Below are 17,588 nucleotides of genomic sequence, written 5' to 3'. Positions count from 1 at the left end.
GATTACCTACAGTCTGGGGTGATAAATGAGCGGGACAAGAGAGAGGATCAGACACTGAGCCCTATGGGAAGCAGCTAAAATGTTTCAGGGGTGGCCTTGTCACTTGGCTGAAGTCACATGACCCGGCTGCATTTCTGGTTTTATGCACAGCTCAGCTTTTCAGATGCTGAGAAGAATGCAGATTTATTAGAATATGACATTGAGACAATATTCTGCGCTCTGCCTGAAGATGCACTGGTGTTGTTGTTTTCTCTTTATAGTTTCAAAAATGATAGATGTCTGTTTTATGTTTTCTGTTATGGCAAAGCAAGCTATATGTTATCTTTCAAAGCCTTTAAAATAGATCTACAGCAGCCGTAATGAAATTACAGGAAGGATCAGCGCATAAAAAATGCATAACATCCAATGAATCCTTCATGACTTGCTAGAAAGCATGCAAGATTGCTGTTTATTAATGCACATGCCCTTTTTTGTGAACAATAATTTCATATGCAGATTTATTTTAAGGATAAGCTCAGTGAACACCATTAACAATGCGTGTCAGTTTGCACAGTATGTGAGGCAGTTGTTTTAAGACTAGTTTTAACTAAATGTAAATGATAAGGCTTAAAGTAATATCAGAGTATTTGTCTGCTAAAGACAAATGCCACCATATCCACGACACCAGAAGAAGCATGTTTAACACAAATTAACTGCCATTTTAAAGAATGCACTGGGTCTAAAACTGCATAGGGGAATAAAACAGATGGCCGTATTATAGTTCAGATAATGGATTTGTTTTTTATCATCTTGGGTTGGAACATGGAGGTAAAGAAAAGCAGGTTAAACTTCTCTACTAGAGGTATGTACTAGGTACATTAGAGAGCACAGCAAATACATTACAATATACACTAGTGTGTTTCTACAACTTTCCAAAAGAGGAATACAATAGAGAGAAATGGATTAAAGCAGTCAAATGCATATGCATTAAGAAAGGGAATACAAAAATGCAATATTGTTATCCAGCATTAAATGTATGCTTTAAATTGGCCATGTAATTTAAATGTTTAATATATACAGTATTGTTCAAAATAATAGCAGTACAATGTGACTAACCAGAATAATCAAGGTTTTTAGTATATTTTTTATTGCTACGTGGCAAACAAGTTACCAGTAGGTTCAGTAGATTGTCAGAAAACAAACAAGACCCAGCATTCATGATATGCACGCTCTTAAGGCTGTGCAATTGGGCAATTAGTTGAAAGGGGTGTGTTCAAAAAAATAGCAGTGTCTACCTTTGACTGTACAAACTCAAAACTATTTTGTACAAACATTTTTTTTTTTCTGGGATTTAGCAATCCTGTGAATCACTAAACTAATATTTAGTTGTATGACCACAGTTTTTTAAAACTGCTTGACATCTGGGTGGCATGGAGTCAACCAACTTGTGGCACCTCTCAGCTGTTATTCCACTCCATGATTCTTTAACAACATTCCACAATTCATTCACATTTCTTGGTTTTGCTTCAGAAACAGCATTTTTGATATCACCCCACAAGTTCTCAATTGGATTAAGGTCTGGAGATTGGGCTGGCCACTCCATAACATCAATTTTGTTGGTTTGGAACCAAGACTTTGCCCATTTACTAGTGTGTTTTGGGTCATTGTCTTGTTGAAACAACCATTTCAAGGGCATGTCCTCTTCAGCATAGGGCAACATGACCTCTTCAAGTATTTTAACATATGCAAACTGATCCATGATCCCTGGTATGCGATAAATAGGCCCCACACCATAGTAGGAGAAACATGCCCATATCATGATGCTTGCACCTCCATGCTTCACTGTCTTCACTGTGTACTGTGGCTTGAATTCAGAGTTTGGGGGTCGTCTCACAAACTGCCTGTGGCCCTTGGACCCAAAAAGAACAATTTTACTCTCATCAGTCCACAAAATGTTCCTCCATTTCTCTTTAGGCCAGTTGATGTGTTCTTTGGCAAATTGTAACCTCTTCTGCACATGCCTTTTTTTTAACAGAGGGACTTTGCGGGGGATTCTTGAAAATAGATTAGCTTCACACAGACGTCTTCTAACTGTCACAGTACTTACAGGTAACTCCAGACTGTCTTTGATCATCCTGGAGGTGATCATTGGCTGAGCCTTTGCCATTCTGGTTATTCTTCTATCCATTTTGATGGTTGTCTTCCGTTTTCTTCCACGTCTCTCTGGTTTTGCTCTCCATTTTAAGGCATTGGAGATCATTTTAGCTGAACAGCCTATCATTTTTTGCACCTCTTTATAGGTTTTCCCCTCTCTAATCAACTTTTTAATCAAAGTACGCTGTTCTTCTGAACAATGTCTTGAACGACCCATTTTCCTCAGCTTTCAAATGCATGTTCAACAAGTGTTGGCTTCATCCTTAAATAGGGGCCACCTGATTCACACCTGTTTCTTCACAAAATTGATGACCTCAGTGATTGAATGCCACACTGCTATTTTTTTGAACACACCCCTTTCAACTAATTCAACCAATTGCCCAATTGCACAGCCTTAAGAGCGTGCATATCATGAATGCTGGGTCTCATTTGTTTTCTGAGAATCTACTGAACCTACTGGTAACTTGTTTGCCACGTAGCAATAAAAAAATATACGAAAAACCTTGATTATTCTGGTTAGTCACATTGTACTGCTATTATTTTGAACAATACTGTATATATATATATAAAATAAATAAAATTTGTATGAGTACAGTTACATTTTTATTTGAACACATTTTAATACACTGCCACAGCGTAGGTCACATCTGCTAACTGAAAATAATCTAATGCACTCTTGGACATATTAAGAAACTGTGGCCTGTCGCTATCATGCTAACTGAAACTGAACCCATTAGACCCACATACAGTACGCATCTGGAACCGTGGGAATGAGTTCAGCTGGGTGACTGTGTTGGCTGGGCAGCAATTACCTGGTTCAATGTTATCAGGCACACATCACAGAAGAGTAACTGAACAAAACACAGAGCCAGAGACCAGGTGGAGATGGACTCGCTACGGGTCAACAGTCAGCTTCTCAGGAGACAGAAGTCTCAGTATTTTGTACCCAAGAGTCCCTAGATATAGAGCGCAAAAGTGTTCCCCCACTTTTTCAGCTGCCTTAGTTCTGGAAGTATTTTTTACATTCATTTTTACCATATGGCTACCAAACCAACCAGCTACATGGAGAGTTACAACACTACAATCATTGATTTGAAGCAATCTGAAAATTAGATAAAAAGACAAAGGAACAAGACTGTGTACTTTAACTATTGTCTTAAGTGATTTTCTTTCATAATTTAGATTTTTGAATGATTTGATGTTTTAAGAAAATAATTATTTATTTTTCTTACATCTTGAATTGTTTTTTTGTTCGTTTGTTTGTTTTGTTTTTTGTTTTGTTTTTCCACCAATAAATAAAAGGTAATAAAATCAAGTTTTGTTTTTATATCTATTTTATATTTGTATTATTCTCAGAAAAGTCAGACCTCTGAGACATAAACTCAGAATGTCCACAGATTTAGAAAAAATTAGTTTGAACCACCTTTTTTTAATTACATTTTTTTATTTTTCCATTGCGAAAATAGATTTCCATAGATTATTTTCTTCTGTCACCCACTTTTGCACTTTATAAAATGTACACAGTATTTAAAACAAGAAGCATTTGGGGCGGGACTATCTCTTAGTCTAACCAATAGCAGATAGGGGGCGTCGTACAGTTATTATGTGTTGGTCACACAAATTTCACCTTTAAAAAGTTCAACTTTGGGACCTATCTCAGGACTTCAGTCTTTAGCATTTAGCATCTAGCTGTTTTAAACCCGAGAACAGTTTATGTGTGTATCCCCACAATTCTGGGCAGGGCTAAGGCTTGGCAAACATACCCATGCTGCCCTGTCGGGGGGGTTGCCATATGTCTGCACAGCCGAAACCAGCCCAGCTGTGTGATGGGGCAGATGATGGAGGAAACGGGGAGGAGAGCAGCAGGTGTGCACTCCATTCTGTCATAATGGTGCTCTAATAGATCACAGCCCAACCTGACAGCATCCCGCCGGTAGCCCGACCGACCCGAACCCCAACTGACTCCGCTGGCATCCTGCTCCGTCCCAAATCTGCCCCGCGAACACCACGATAGTACAGCAGAACAGCTGAGCTAAAGAGAAGAAGGATGAGATCTGTCTGCTTCTATCAACATCACATCACTGTCAGGTTCCAGCTGCTCTGGTAATATATGACACTGAAGACACCAGCTATGGGTTATATCCTGATCCTGAGAACACCTAAACCGAGATATATTATCTCCTCTTACATTTTTACTGTGCAAACACTGCATTATGGATAGAAAATACAGTCAAATGTGGCGGTTGAAAGATACAGATAGATGGATGCAAGGCTTTCTCACCACAAATATATGGAAATTAAATCTCCATCTACAACAAAATGGCAGTGAAAACTGTCTGATCTGCTAACAAAGCCTGTCCTGTTGCAGCAGCTCTACTTACTTTTTATGACATAAAAGCGTGGGACACTTTAAAAAATCTAAACTACATGATATCATGACAGATTGTTTTGAATAGTGATAAATGAAGTAAGAAATTGACATGTTTAGGCCTTTGTTAGTGTAAGGAGCTTTAAGAGGTTACAATTAATGTTTTCTTTCATTTTTGAAGCTTTGAGTCTAATATTTATATGCTAGGGTTTTCCTAAAAGTTCATAAAATCAACTTAAAAAAAAAAAAAAAAAAAAAAACATTAAAACATGCCAATTCACATTTATTTTCTCCATAAGGGAACAGATTTTTCACAGTAACTTCAAACCTTTATAGACAGGCGTACCGTGAGCCACGGTTGTTAGCTGATGATATATGCTTCTGTTAAAGCCGCCAGTTAGCAATTATTTTCACCTTATTGTTTTAAAAGTAACTGATAAACAGTAGAATTCATAATGAAAAACTACATTTCCCATAATTCCCCAATCAGAGAATTCAATCTACTAATTAAATGTTTTGAATACATGCGATACACATAAAACATGTTGTTTGGATATAATCAACATCTTTAAATAAAAAGAGGTTTTGGTTATTTACTTAAATATTTTAAATGAATAATTTTTGAATCACAAGTCCTATATATTATATAGCAAATTCACTGGATGACCGTTGTTAACTTAAATGTTTAATTAACCTATTAAAAATAAATTTTGTTAATTGAAATAAAGTGGAAATAAAATTAAATATATTTTTTTAGGTGAAAACTTTAAAATAAACAATAAAAATGAAAAAAGGCACATAACAAATTATGAAAAACTAAAACTGAAAATATAAAAACACATATTTAATTTAATTTTATTTACTTTTATTTCAATATTACATTTATTATTTATTATTATTTATTGGTAAATCAATCAGTTAATTAGTAAATAACATTTTTTTAAATCCCAGAAATTTTATATAGTAAACAAAATAGATGTTGTTTCCTTAATCTTTTAAAGCTATTAAAAATCTTTTTTTTTTTTTTACCAGTCAGAGAATTAAAACTACTACTTTATATATCTCCGATGTTTCTAATTTGATTATATAATTTGCAATGCTTCATGGGATTGTAGTTCTTTCATTTTAAAAAGTAAACAGTAGAAAGTCTTGTCACTTTGTCTGATTTTCAAATACTTTTTGAAAAAGTGTGTAATGTTGTGATTCTCCTCGATGGATTGGTTCATGGCTTATAACTCTTTAACCAAGACGCTTCCTTGTGGGAACAATGAATGAGAAAAATACTTCTGGAACCAAAGCAGCTGAAAAAGTAGAAAGCCACTGAAGCGCTCTATAGGAAACAAACAATTTCATGAGCTCTTTCATATGTTCACGTGACACATCCCATGAATCCATTACATAATCTTTTCAAACAGACTCCCACAATGCCAGCATCTCTATCTGAAGACTTGTCATGTTCTGTCACAGCATCAGCAAAGCCTCTCGTTGACTGTGTCCATACTAATTAATTTATTTACTGCGACATCTTTCAACACCGCGATGCGAGCAGCCACAGAGAGCGTTTTGGTGAGCGCGTGATTCCACAGCCTGATTCCTGGTGCCGCTACAAGAATGGCTGCCGCCCACTCACAGCCAGAGAAACCTTGCTCTGGGGCTACTTGTGTAACGCAGTGTCACGGTGGCACGGATCCGCACGAGAACCATTCATCTGGGCTCCGGTGCACAGAGTGTGTGTGAAGTCGAACGTGGGCTTCTGTCACCCCACATCAATTAGCATCTAATGACATGTCAGTGAAATACTCCTGACCCTCTCACTCCCTCTAAAGGATGTTTCTGAACATAGCAACAAGTCACTATACATATTTTAAATCGCCCATGTTACTGTAATTTACTTGAATTTGATTCTCTTTGTAGGTCATTTTTTTGTGATGACTCAAATTAGACAAATAAAGATATATTTTTAAGTATTTAAAAAAAAAATGTATACAGTTAAAGGTTGTTGTGTTATAAATGATGGCAAAAAAAATATTTTACGTGATTTAGGACTTGCTTTCAGAATTGTTTTTGTAAAGTTGGTACATTGATGAGGTGTTAAATATTATACAAAAAAAGTAAAGTAATGTTTTATTTATAAAATACACACATTATAATTTATTTTTTTATTACCTTTATTATTTTTAATTTATAATTCATACAGCAAATGAAATGGATTACTGTTGTTGTCGGGAATAAGATCAACTTTAAAAATTAGGTGAAACACTTTTTCAAAATTATGAAAGCTTAAACTAAAATTAAAAAGAAAACAAATATAAAAATATATATAATTTGATTTATTTTCTTCTGAAAACAGTCAGAGAAAAGCATGTCCTCCTGTAGACTCTATGTTTGCAAATGTCTGCATGGAGGAGACGCTTGTCATTCACTACAGGACCTGAATGAAGACCCTCACACACACAAACAGGGCTGCAACTGTCCCCTGCAGCAGATGAGTGACAACCATGAATATTTCATGGAGCTCATCTTCACAGAGGTGACAGCCATTAGTCCGTCAAGACTGATTCACATCGATTCAAAGTGCGGCCTTATCGGAACATGCAACAAAACGGGTGCAATTAGACAGGACGGAGCGTCTGATTAATGAGTCTCTCGACGTCTTTCAGCACTAGAGAGCTGATCCACATCACCACATGCTTTGCAGGTCAGCCAGTGTGTCCATTAAAAACACAGTACAGTCAGACTAGACTCTAAATTTTTGGAATGCTAAATTATTTTGGATGAATATGGGCAGCAGGATATGATCACAGCCGTCATGAACCTATTTTTTGAGGCAGCACCAGTCCTGGCTCACTTTGTGCCCTTGGTAAGATAAGGGGGAAATATGAATGAATGAATGAATACTTTGACTTCTGTTAGATGTGCTACTGTAGAGGTAAAGTTTTAAAGTAATCCATGTTCACTGCTCAACATAAAAACAAGTGCTGCGTTAAACAGAAATACTCAAAATCAATTAAATAACATAAAAAAAAAAATAATGCACTGATTTATATTATTCAAATAAAAATAATTATAATTATTAAAAAAAATAACAATAATAATACTAATATTTATCAGGTATTTACAACAAAAAGTTAAAATTTCTATATAAATCCAAAAATATAATAATGGAGTTTGTTCCCTTTGTTCTATATGTTGTTTTATATATGTATATTTATAACAACAATATATAACTGATAAATTATTTATTAATTAATTAATTTATTGTTTAATATTTATGTGTATATGCATATATATATATATATATATATATATATATATATATATATATATATATATATATATATATATATATATATATATATATATATATATATATATATATATAAAAACATTTTTATAATACATGTTAATAATTGTTATTACAAAAAAATCCCTAAATCCCTTTTTTTATTATTTTTTTTATTATGTATATTGTAGGCATTGTTCTGTATATTGTTACCATACAAAAATATGTACAAGCTTTGGGTGAAATCAGTCATCAATTAAACATTATAATGCACGGTATAAAAATTTACTGTCTGAAATAAAATAAATAAATAAATAAAAAAACTGATATTATCCATCAGTCTACTCGGAGTACAGATAGTTAACAAACTGTTTATAATGACCAAGACTCACATGCACACCAACATAATACTTGATACTTTTGAGTTGCAAAACTGATCTCACTCCCAGATTATACATGCGAATCAACTAAAGAATATAGAGACATAAAATATGTTTTGAGCTTTGGAATTTCTCAATAAAATGAGCACCCAGCACACAAACTGTAGAGGGGAACATGTAGGAAAGGAAGTGCGTGATTATATGTTATTGGGCTGCCAGTACCTCCTCCTGGTCCAACATGTAGAGCTGATTTCCACTGATCACACACAGACGAGGATTCCAGTCGGGTTGCTCGAAGGAGGGAGCAGCAGCGAAGGAGGGCTGGTGTCGGAAGGAGGGGGGGGCAGCATACCTCGCATCTGGGACAGGAGGACGAGAGGAGAAAGGGTAAGGAACTGCAGGTCAATAATAAAAATGCAAGACAAAACTACACTTTTATTCTAACTCGTTCAAAATCTTTAAGCAGATTTAACCTGAACTTACAACACTTGACCAGTATGTGGCACTGTTACCAAACATTCATCCTCAAAGTTTAAAGAATCGATTACTCAGAAGTCTCTTTGAATAAAACTGTATTTTGTAATGGATACATGTAAGTTTAAATTAATTAAGCAAAATGCTACATTATGATAACAACATAACGTCCTGGCTGGCATTTTAACAGAAAAATTCATTGATGCACTACAGGAAAATGGGTTGAAGTTTCAAATATAATTTAAATTGCGCTTTAATCATTATCACAACTTCTGATATTGGCCTGTTGGTCATTTGGTTAGATAGTAAGTTAGTCAGTTAGTTAGCTAGCTCTGATGCATTGGGTTATCAGACGTCTAAACACCCAAATCATTCTGCCCTGTGTTTTAATTCATTCTCTCAACCTGGCAAGTGGCAACTGCATTTTAAAAAAAAAAAAAAAAAAAAAAAAAAAAGTGAGAAAACAGTTATGCTGTATGGAATTATTGTAAATAACATGTTACTGTTTTTATATATGCGTGATAAAGTTTTACCAATTTTAATAATGTAGCAAGTGTGTTAATATATCATGAATACTATAAATTAGGAAACTAGAGGAGGTAAAATAAACCCATGTTTATTGATCAAGATTAATTTTGGTGTAAAAATAACCATAACTATAATTTTAATCATTGTTGTGCAGCCCTATTTTATTTTTATATTTTGAACAGCATTTATGAATTCATTACAAAGAAGAAGCTTTAGTATGACTTTGAAGATCTAAATTTTAATAAGTGGGCAGGTAATATGGCTGAACTAATATGAATATTGTATGAAAATAAGTTTTAGCCAGTGATTTTCTAACCAGTATATTGATTAAAAAAAAATTGTTTTATCTTAAAATATTTTGAGAATATATTTTTCAGGATTCTTTGATAAACAGAAAGTTCAAAAGAATGGAATAGCATTTATTTGAAGAAGAAACATTTAAATATATTTCCTGCCATTTTAGATTAATTTAATGCATCCTGACTGAATAAACATTAAATATTTAAAAAAAAATATTTGAAAATAAATACATACAATGTACGGTAAAAATTGCTCTTCACTAAGGCTCATAATATCAATCCATGAGCTTTTTAAATGCAATAACAGTCAGTAAAAAGGCTGTAAGTGGGCCAACATTAATATCAGGGTAAAATCAGTTGGTTTTGTCATCTGGCTCTATGGGCTGTCATAGACTACCAGCCAAAAACTGGCAAAAAAAATAAATAAAAAAAATACACAGCCACAATATGTACCTAAAATGTACCCAATCTTTTCCCTCAGACTGTAAAGGTATAACTCATGTGCAGATTTTGATATTTATGGCACTACGGCATCATCGCGCTGTAAAGCTGTCACACGTTCGGCTCTGGCCCTGTCAGTCAAGGCGACAGCAATAAAGTGATTACTGTGGCCTTACTTCATCCCTGTTCTTCTATAAGACTCAAACTGGATGCACTTCCCACTCTTGCACTCCAAAAACTACAGCTCAGAGTCGATATTCTGCCCCGGTGTCCTCTCGTTCCATGAGCTCCTGCCCTCTGAACCTCCAGCCAATCAGAAACAGCCTTGACAGATGGTGGCAGCATCAGAGGGATGCTGGACCGGCACAGGACGCTTCTGTCCAGATTCACACACACATTCGTCAGATTTCCTCCAAGCACTCGAGAACAACAGTGGAAGGCACTCACAAAACAGATCACTGGACTCATGCAGCCGTATGTTTGCCAGCATTTATGCAAGGACAAGTGGACTCTTCTTTTTTCTGCTTTCCATTTCTTGGAGCTTGTGGAAAAACGTCTTCAGTCCTTCCAAATAAAGTTGTGCAAAGTGAAATTCTTCAAACTGATGTCTTTTACATTAAAGTAGCATTGAGCACCATTGGGATAATATTATATATTATATAAAATATCATATAATGTATATTATATAGATTTTTATTTTATCTCTCATTTTAATTTTAGATAAAGTTTAAGTAATTTTGTTGTGGGGTGTTTTTATCATCTGTAGTACTCTGTGTGTCTGTCTGTCTCTCTGTCTATCTATCGATCGATCGAAAAAACGACAGAACGAGAGACGATAGATAGATAGATAGATAGATAGATAGATAGATAGATAGATAGAACGACAGAACGACAGAATGATAGATAGATAGATAGATAGATAGATAGATAGATAGATAGATAGATAGATAGATAGAACGACAGAACGACAGAATGATAGATAGATAGATAGATAGATAGATAGATAGATAGATAGATAGATAGATAGATAGATAGATAGATAGATAGATAGATAGATAGATAGATAGATAGATAGATCGATAGATAGAAAGAACGACAGAACCATAGATAGATAGAAAGAACGACAGAACCATAGATAGATAGATAGATAGATAGATAGATAGATAGATAGATAGATAGATAGATAGATAGATAGATAGATAGATAGATAGATAGATAGATAGATAGATAGATAGATAGAATTTTGTTTGTTAGTGTTTATCCAAGGCAGTAGGTTTCTTTTTCTTTTTTCTTTTTTTAAGAAATAAATACTTTTGTTTAGCAAGATGTTACAAAAAAATAATCATTTTCAAATAAATGCTGTTCGTGAACGTCTTACTCATCACAAAATATTTAAAACAAATAATGGTTTCCACAAACATATTAAGCAGCACTATTTTCAGCATATTAGAATGATTTCTGAAAGATCATGTGAAGACTGAAGATTCAGCTTTGCTTTTACAGAAATAAATGATATTTTTAACACAGAAAACTGTTATTTTAATATTTCAAAATGATTTTGTTGGTCTGTTTTTATTGATCAAATGAATACAACCTTGGTGACCAGAAAACTTTAAAATAAAAAATAAAATAAAATAGTTAACCCCAAAATAAAATCTGACGCAAAAAGCACCATAGAAGTAAAAACACAAAAGTAGTCTATTTGATTCAACATATGAGATTAAGTATAATGAGAGAATTTCAGTTTTAAGGTGAACTGTTTCTTGAACATGACAGCTTGCCACAATGTGCCTCAAACAAGCACAGCATACACAGTACTGCGCCGCTGCTCTGAGCCGTATCCCCACCACTGGGCCGTGCAACACGCTCACTACAGCGCACTGGGCTCCCCGCTTGACAGTAAGCCAGCTGAAATCTTTTCCGCCATGGAAATAGCCTGTCACATCCAGCTCCGTCCTGACAAGAAGTCCTAGAGAGCTGGAGGAGCTGTCCAGTGCTGCCCTGTTCAACAGCTCACTCCGCCGTGTAAGAAACCGCTCATGACAACAGCTAAAAACTTCACAGAGATAGAATGTGAATGATTTAGCTGCAGGGAATATGTGGAGTGACTTTATGCCAACTTAACACAAGGTACGATATGTTAGTTTTTATCCAAAGCATAAAAGCTAAAGAGAACAAACAACCTACTGCCCTTACATACTACTACCTCTCTTTTATTATTACCTTTTGTTTACCACTCAATTATTTACATTCCTCTGTCAGAACAGGCTGAGACACTAAATATGGATTGAACATTGAGGACTAGGCGTGACATAAAATAAAATGAATGAATCTGTTATTATTACATCACTTGCTCACAAATGGATTCTTCTGCAGTGAATGGGTGCCGTCAGAATGAGAGTCCAAACAGCTTATAAAAACATATCAATAGTCAAAAGTTATCCACACCACTCCAGTCCATCTATTAACATCATGTGAAGCCGAAAACTGTGTTTGTAATAAACAAATCCATCAAGACATTTTACACTTCTGGTTTCAAAAGAGTTCATAATACACAATAATGCCTCCTCCATTGAAAAAGTCTCATCTTAGGTTGTCTACACATCAGAATCGATTGACATATTAGATGTGTTTAGACATGTTTAGAATGCACAGGACTGTTTTTGCTTGTAAATGGTGCTAGATATGTGCATATTTCTCTCCTGATTCAGACGAGATGACTTTTTCATTGAATAAAGCAATTTTATGGATATTAATTCAATGACTGGACTTATTGTGGTGTTTTTATCAGCTGTTTGGACTCTCATTCTGATGGCACCCATTCACTGCAGAGGATCCATTGGTGAGCAAGTGATGCAATTTCTCCAAATTTCTTTCTATAAACAAAAAAGTTCATGTACATCTTGGAGCAAATATTCAGCGAATTCTCATTTTTGGTTGAACTTTTCTTTTGGACGTGCACATGGTTAATGATTTCTGAACGTCCCGTTTTGGAGCTTAGTTTAAATAAACGTTCTGAATGAACATGGAAGGACGCTTTGGGTTGTGAAAATGAAAGTATTTCTAGAATGCAGTTATTGCGTCTGTAACATTTGCTTTGTTAAATTAAAAGCTGTTCTTCAAATGCATCCAGTTAGGATCCTAAGCACCCTCTGACATCACAGTCACAAACGCTGCAGGCGCCTGTTCATGTTCTCCATCACAAACGCTGGGTGTCATTGGCTAGCACACTTCTGAGAGGGTGCTACTATTCTTTCTCAGGCTGTGGGTGCTGATGTGTGCCGTGCACATGAGGATCAGGCCACGGATGGGTCAGTCTCACATTGTCATTATGCAGCCCAACAGGAGAAACATTGATGCTGTGCTCCAAACAGTGCTAAAAATAAATCACACAGTATCTCCAGATGCCTCAGGCAGGTAGTGCACAAAAAAGAGAGTAGATGCAAGTTTCATAATTATATCTGTGTTGCATTAGCAGATGTCAACAGTCTGTTATACAGAAGGCTGAAAGGACATGCTTTGATGCATACACAAAAGCATTTCTGCATTCATGCACCATGATGGACATGTGACCTTACATCATAATGGACTTTAAAAGGCAGGAATGTGTCATCCAGCAGTAGCAGGAGTTGAATGCTATTGCTCAAAGGATGCTCTTATATAGCTCTGGAGATGAACATATCATCTCTGTCTCAAATGTTTTGGAGATATAAAAATGGAAACAAATAGGCAATATTTCATATATGATTCATACTGAGATCTATGTCAGTAAACACTGAAATAAAGTGGTGTAAGCAACTCCAAAAGTCCACCATCCAAAGATATCTCCGCCATACAGATGCCAGCAACCATGAACATGCAAAAGGTTGAGATTGTTGCTGATTGTGAAAATTTTGTTGTTCAAAGAGTACAAGGTTCTCACATAGAGGTCAAGGTTTAGGTTACCATGGGTCAGTTAGCCCCTTCTGGTCGATGCCATAACTAAACCATCTTGAAGACTAAAAGCATCCCTCTCAATCTATTTAAAAGTCGTTGTAAACTCTAACAAATTAAATGTTTGCATGCAAAATATAAAATCACAAGTATTTGTTACAGATGTTTTAGAAGTGTCTGTAGGGCTGAACAATTTGGCCAAAATTTGGTGAGTTTACATCAATATCACAATAATAATAATAATAATAATGTTTGTTTGTAGGGCTGAAAAAGATGATGAATAATGTGATTTTATAACAATGTCACCACAAAATAATATCAGCAATAATAATTAATTAGTAATTATTATGAATTATAAATAATACAATAATAATAATTTTTTTTGTTATTATTAAATAGAAAATTATACAATATTAAACTAAAGAAATATAATTTTTGTAAAAACATTATTCTTATTATTCATTTTTAAATTTACATGAATGTAAAATTACAGTACTGATATGCATGACTTAATGTCTTAATTTCTTAATTTTCAAACATTAAACAATCAAGCTTTTATTTTGGTGAGAACACAGCTGTTCATAAGCGCTTTTCAATTCAAAAGTTTGGGAAGATGGTTGCCACATATAGCCATACTGTGCTTTGGGTTCTATTTCAATTAACTCTTAAAAGCTGGACCATTTTATAATTATAATTTTTTTCTTCTCCTGCTTTTGGCGTCACAGCTTAGATAACTGGCTCAAAAACTTGAATTGTTTCCTATAGCAAAGATGGCAGATCTCATGTAACTTGAGGTGTCCTGCGCCAATCAAGCAAGCTTCTATTGGGATGAATGGGAATGCTAACAGACATCTTTCTTCTGGTACTAGAGACCTCATTGGTTGACACAGAAGCAGGTGTGATTTACCAAGACATCTATTTCAGTGATAGCTGTGAAGTGGTAGAAACATTTTAGAAATGATATTCCAAAAAAAAAAACAGCTTACCATTAATTCGGTCAACTTTTAGGACTGCACTAGCAAAAAGCTAACAGACGCAGATTTAAAGCCACAAAATTGCCATTTTGACTTCAAAATACATTTTAGCAAAAGCCTCAGTTTTCTAATCTCATTGCTCTCTAGGAGAAACAACAGAGATATTAAAAGAGATTAAAGCGTGGTTTTCCATTGCTAATTCCCACTGCACACTGGAGTTATGAAAAGAAAGGCCATACTCATGCAGTATTGATCGATCGCTGGAAGCTCCAGAAGCAGCGCTCACATCTACCTGCTCATCCTCCACACGGCGTCACTGCAGCCGCACTTTACAGCTCCCGCCCCCCAAATCTACATACAGGAAACAAGGTTACTGCCCATGAGATGTCACTTCCGAAACACCCACTCTCTCTCTCTCTCTCTCTCTCGTTCCCTCGCTCGTTCTCACCCACACACCCCCAGCTTATTGCCATGACAACCTGGAAAAGAATAGAATATAAGTGAGTTTTAAAGAGACAGATGATCAGAGAGAGGGGGAACGAGAGAGGAATGGAAGACGAGGATAGAACTGGACGAAGAGAGAGAGAGAGAGGCAGAGAGAAAGAGTGTAAAATGTGTGGGAGCGAGAAAAAAGCGAGAGACAGAGAGGAGAGAGAATAAACAGAGAGAGCGAAGAGAGAGAAAAACGAGGAGTTTCGAGAGAAACGAAGGGAACGATGACACTTTTTTGGGAAAAGAGAGACCATTTTTTGTTCCCATAGCAACCTAGCCATCCATGAAATACTCTCTTTCTCTCTCTCTCTTCTGTTTTTTGCTCTCACGTTCGCTATGTATAGCTCATAATATGTATATGACAGAAATGTGATGAGTGGATGAGACGATGGAAATCGAAGGATGAATTAGTGGCACTGATGGTTTTATGAGCTCAGTTTTGAAGGAAACTGCCACAGAACAAGTAAAAAAGTTACCCGTGAATCAGGGCCATTGAGAATTGAAAAGTGGCACACACAATACAGAAGTTTAAGGAAGCAGAATTAAAATAAAATAATAAATAAAAATGTGTGTGTGTGTGTGTGTTTAAAATTTAACCAAGTCACAAATCAAAAACCCAGTCACAGACATCTTTCTTCTGGTACTAGAGACCTCATTGGTTAACACAGAAGCAGGTGTGACTTACCAAGACATTATATATATATATATATATATATATATATATATATATATATATATATTCAGTATTTATTTTTTTAAGGTTATTTGAAAACTAATGAAAATATTGTGGAGATGTGTGGCAAATTGAAAACTGTTTTGAAAGTAGTGAAGTTAATTTAGAGAATTATGTCACTTGAACAAGAACAAAAATCCACAAATGAAGGAATAATTACACATAATTGCTCATCATAATTGATGATGTAATTATGTTGCAAAATATGATTTAATAAAATTTACCTGATTTGTGACTGGGTTAAATTTTTGAAGAATTTCCCAATTACAATTCATCTCTTATATCAAATTCGAATTCATCGTCCTATTGCATATGGCCATTCGATTCAAATCAACCCGATCTCACAGCAATTCGTACATATTTTACAAGGTGGCTTATTTGTACGAATTCGTACCACCACACTCGTACAAATTCAAAGATTTTTGCCAAATCTTACGTATTTTACGAGTTGCACAATTCATATGAATTTGTACGAATGACCTACACCTAACCCTGCCCCTAAACCTAACCGTCACTGGGGTTTAGACAAATCGTATAAAATCGAGTGAGGTCGTACAAATTCGTACGAAATAAGCCACCTCGTAAAATACGTACAAATTGGTCGTGAGATAGCGTTGTTCAAATTGATACTCAAAAGGTTTGGTAAGCCACATCTTAAACTATGAATTTGGCAATTTTTTAATTACTGGAACGACTTTAACGTTAAATACAAAAATGTACTGTTCGCACAGGCATTGATCTTTTGTATTTTCATCGGTAAAGCATCATTCACACATCACTTTCAAAATACCGATAATCTCTGTGACATCATTAATCAGAAATGATCTCTAAACAGCTGCGCGTCGCGGTGTTAGTTTGTAAGGGGTTAGTTAGTTTGGAGGGGTTAATGCAGTCCATGTTTTGTGTTTGTTGATGTTTTTTTATTTTCGCGTCAAACGTTCACATTTAAGTAGCTGCTTTAGGCCCAGAGACATCTTATTACATGACTTCAAACCCTCTTTTTTCCACCGACTGGAATAATGCTTTACATTTCAAGTCTCTGGTGTTTCTAGTGAAATTACACATTTTTCCAGCTGATAATAAAATGTTAAACCTCTGAAAATGGTTTTAAAAAGCACATGGCACCATAGTTTCATCACTTCACAGTGTCGCAATGACCGTCTTTTTTGCAGTAACTCACCTGCCATGGTTTAATGAGTGGGAAGATGACATGAATCAATACGAGGTTAGCTGCACTGAAAACAGATGAGCGCACATACTCTATCCTACATACAGCCCCCTGTCAGGGAGAAGTTAAAGCACACATTATTTTATTATTTCACACACAGAGTTTTAACTTGAGAGCTGCAAGCCATGCTCATTTTCTTTTGTCATCATTTATGCAAGGCATACAGCATCGGACACAGACAGATTTGCTGCAATGCAAGAGAAGTACTTTACAGGAATTGCTTAAGCTTTTACCAGTAATCTTATTCTGCGTTTACAAAAAGCACATTTCCAGTAATTTACTGGTAATGTTACAACTTCTCATACCGGTAAATTGTCCGAAC

General features: G+C 35.3%; 1 protein-coding gene across 6 annotated transcripts in view; it reads right to left on the bottom strand.

Annotated features, from left to right (window-relative positions):
• Positions 1-17,588, bottom strand: part of LOC128031042 (ras/Rap GTPase-activating protein SynGAP-like) — a 101,517-nt gene that overhangs the window by 70,848 nt on the left and 13,081 nt on the right. For all 6 annotated transcript variants that reach the window (XM_052619246.1, XM_052619250.1, XM_052619244.1 and 3 more), the window contains exon 2: positions 8,387-8,523. In XM_052619246.1, the coding sequence (XP_052475206.1) occupies positions 8,387-8,523 (137 nt within the window). The remainder of the gene's footprint in view (positions 1-8,386; positions 8,524-17,588) is intronic.

Source organism: Carassius gibelio, chromosome A16 (genome assembly GCF_023724105.1).
Source record: "Carassius gibelio isolate Cgi1373 ecotype wild population from Czech Republic chromosome A16, carGib1.2-hapl.c, whole genome shotgun sequence".
Taxonomy (NCBI): Eukaryota; Metazoa; Chordata; class Actinopteri; order Cypriniformes; family Cyprinidae; genus Carassius; species Carassius gibelio.
Note: the sequence above shows the minus strand (reverse complement) of the source record. Positions and strands in the feature narration are given on the sequence as shown.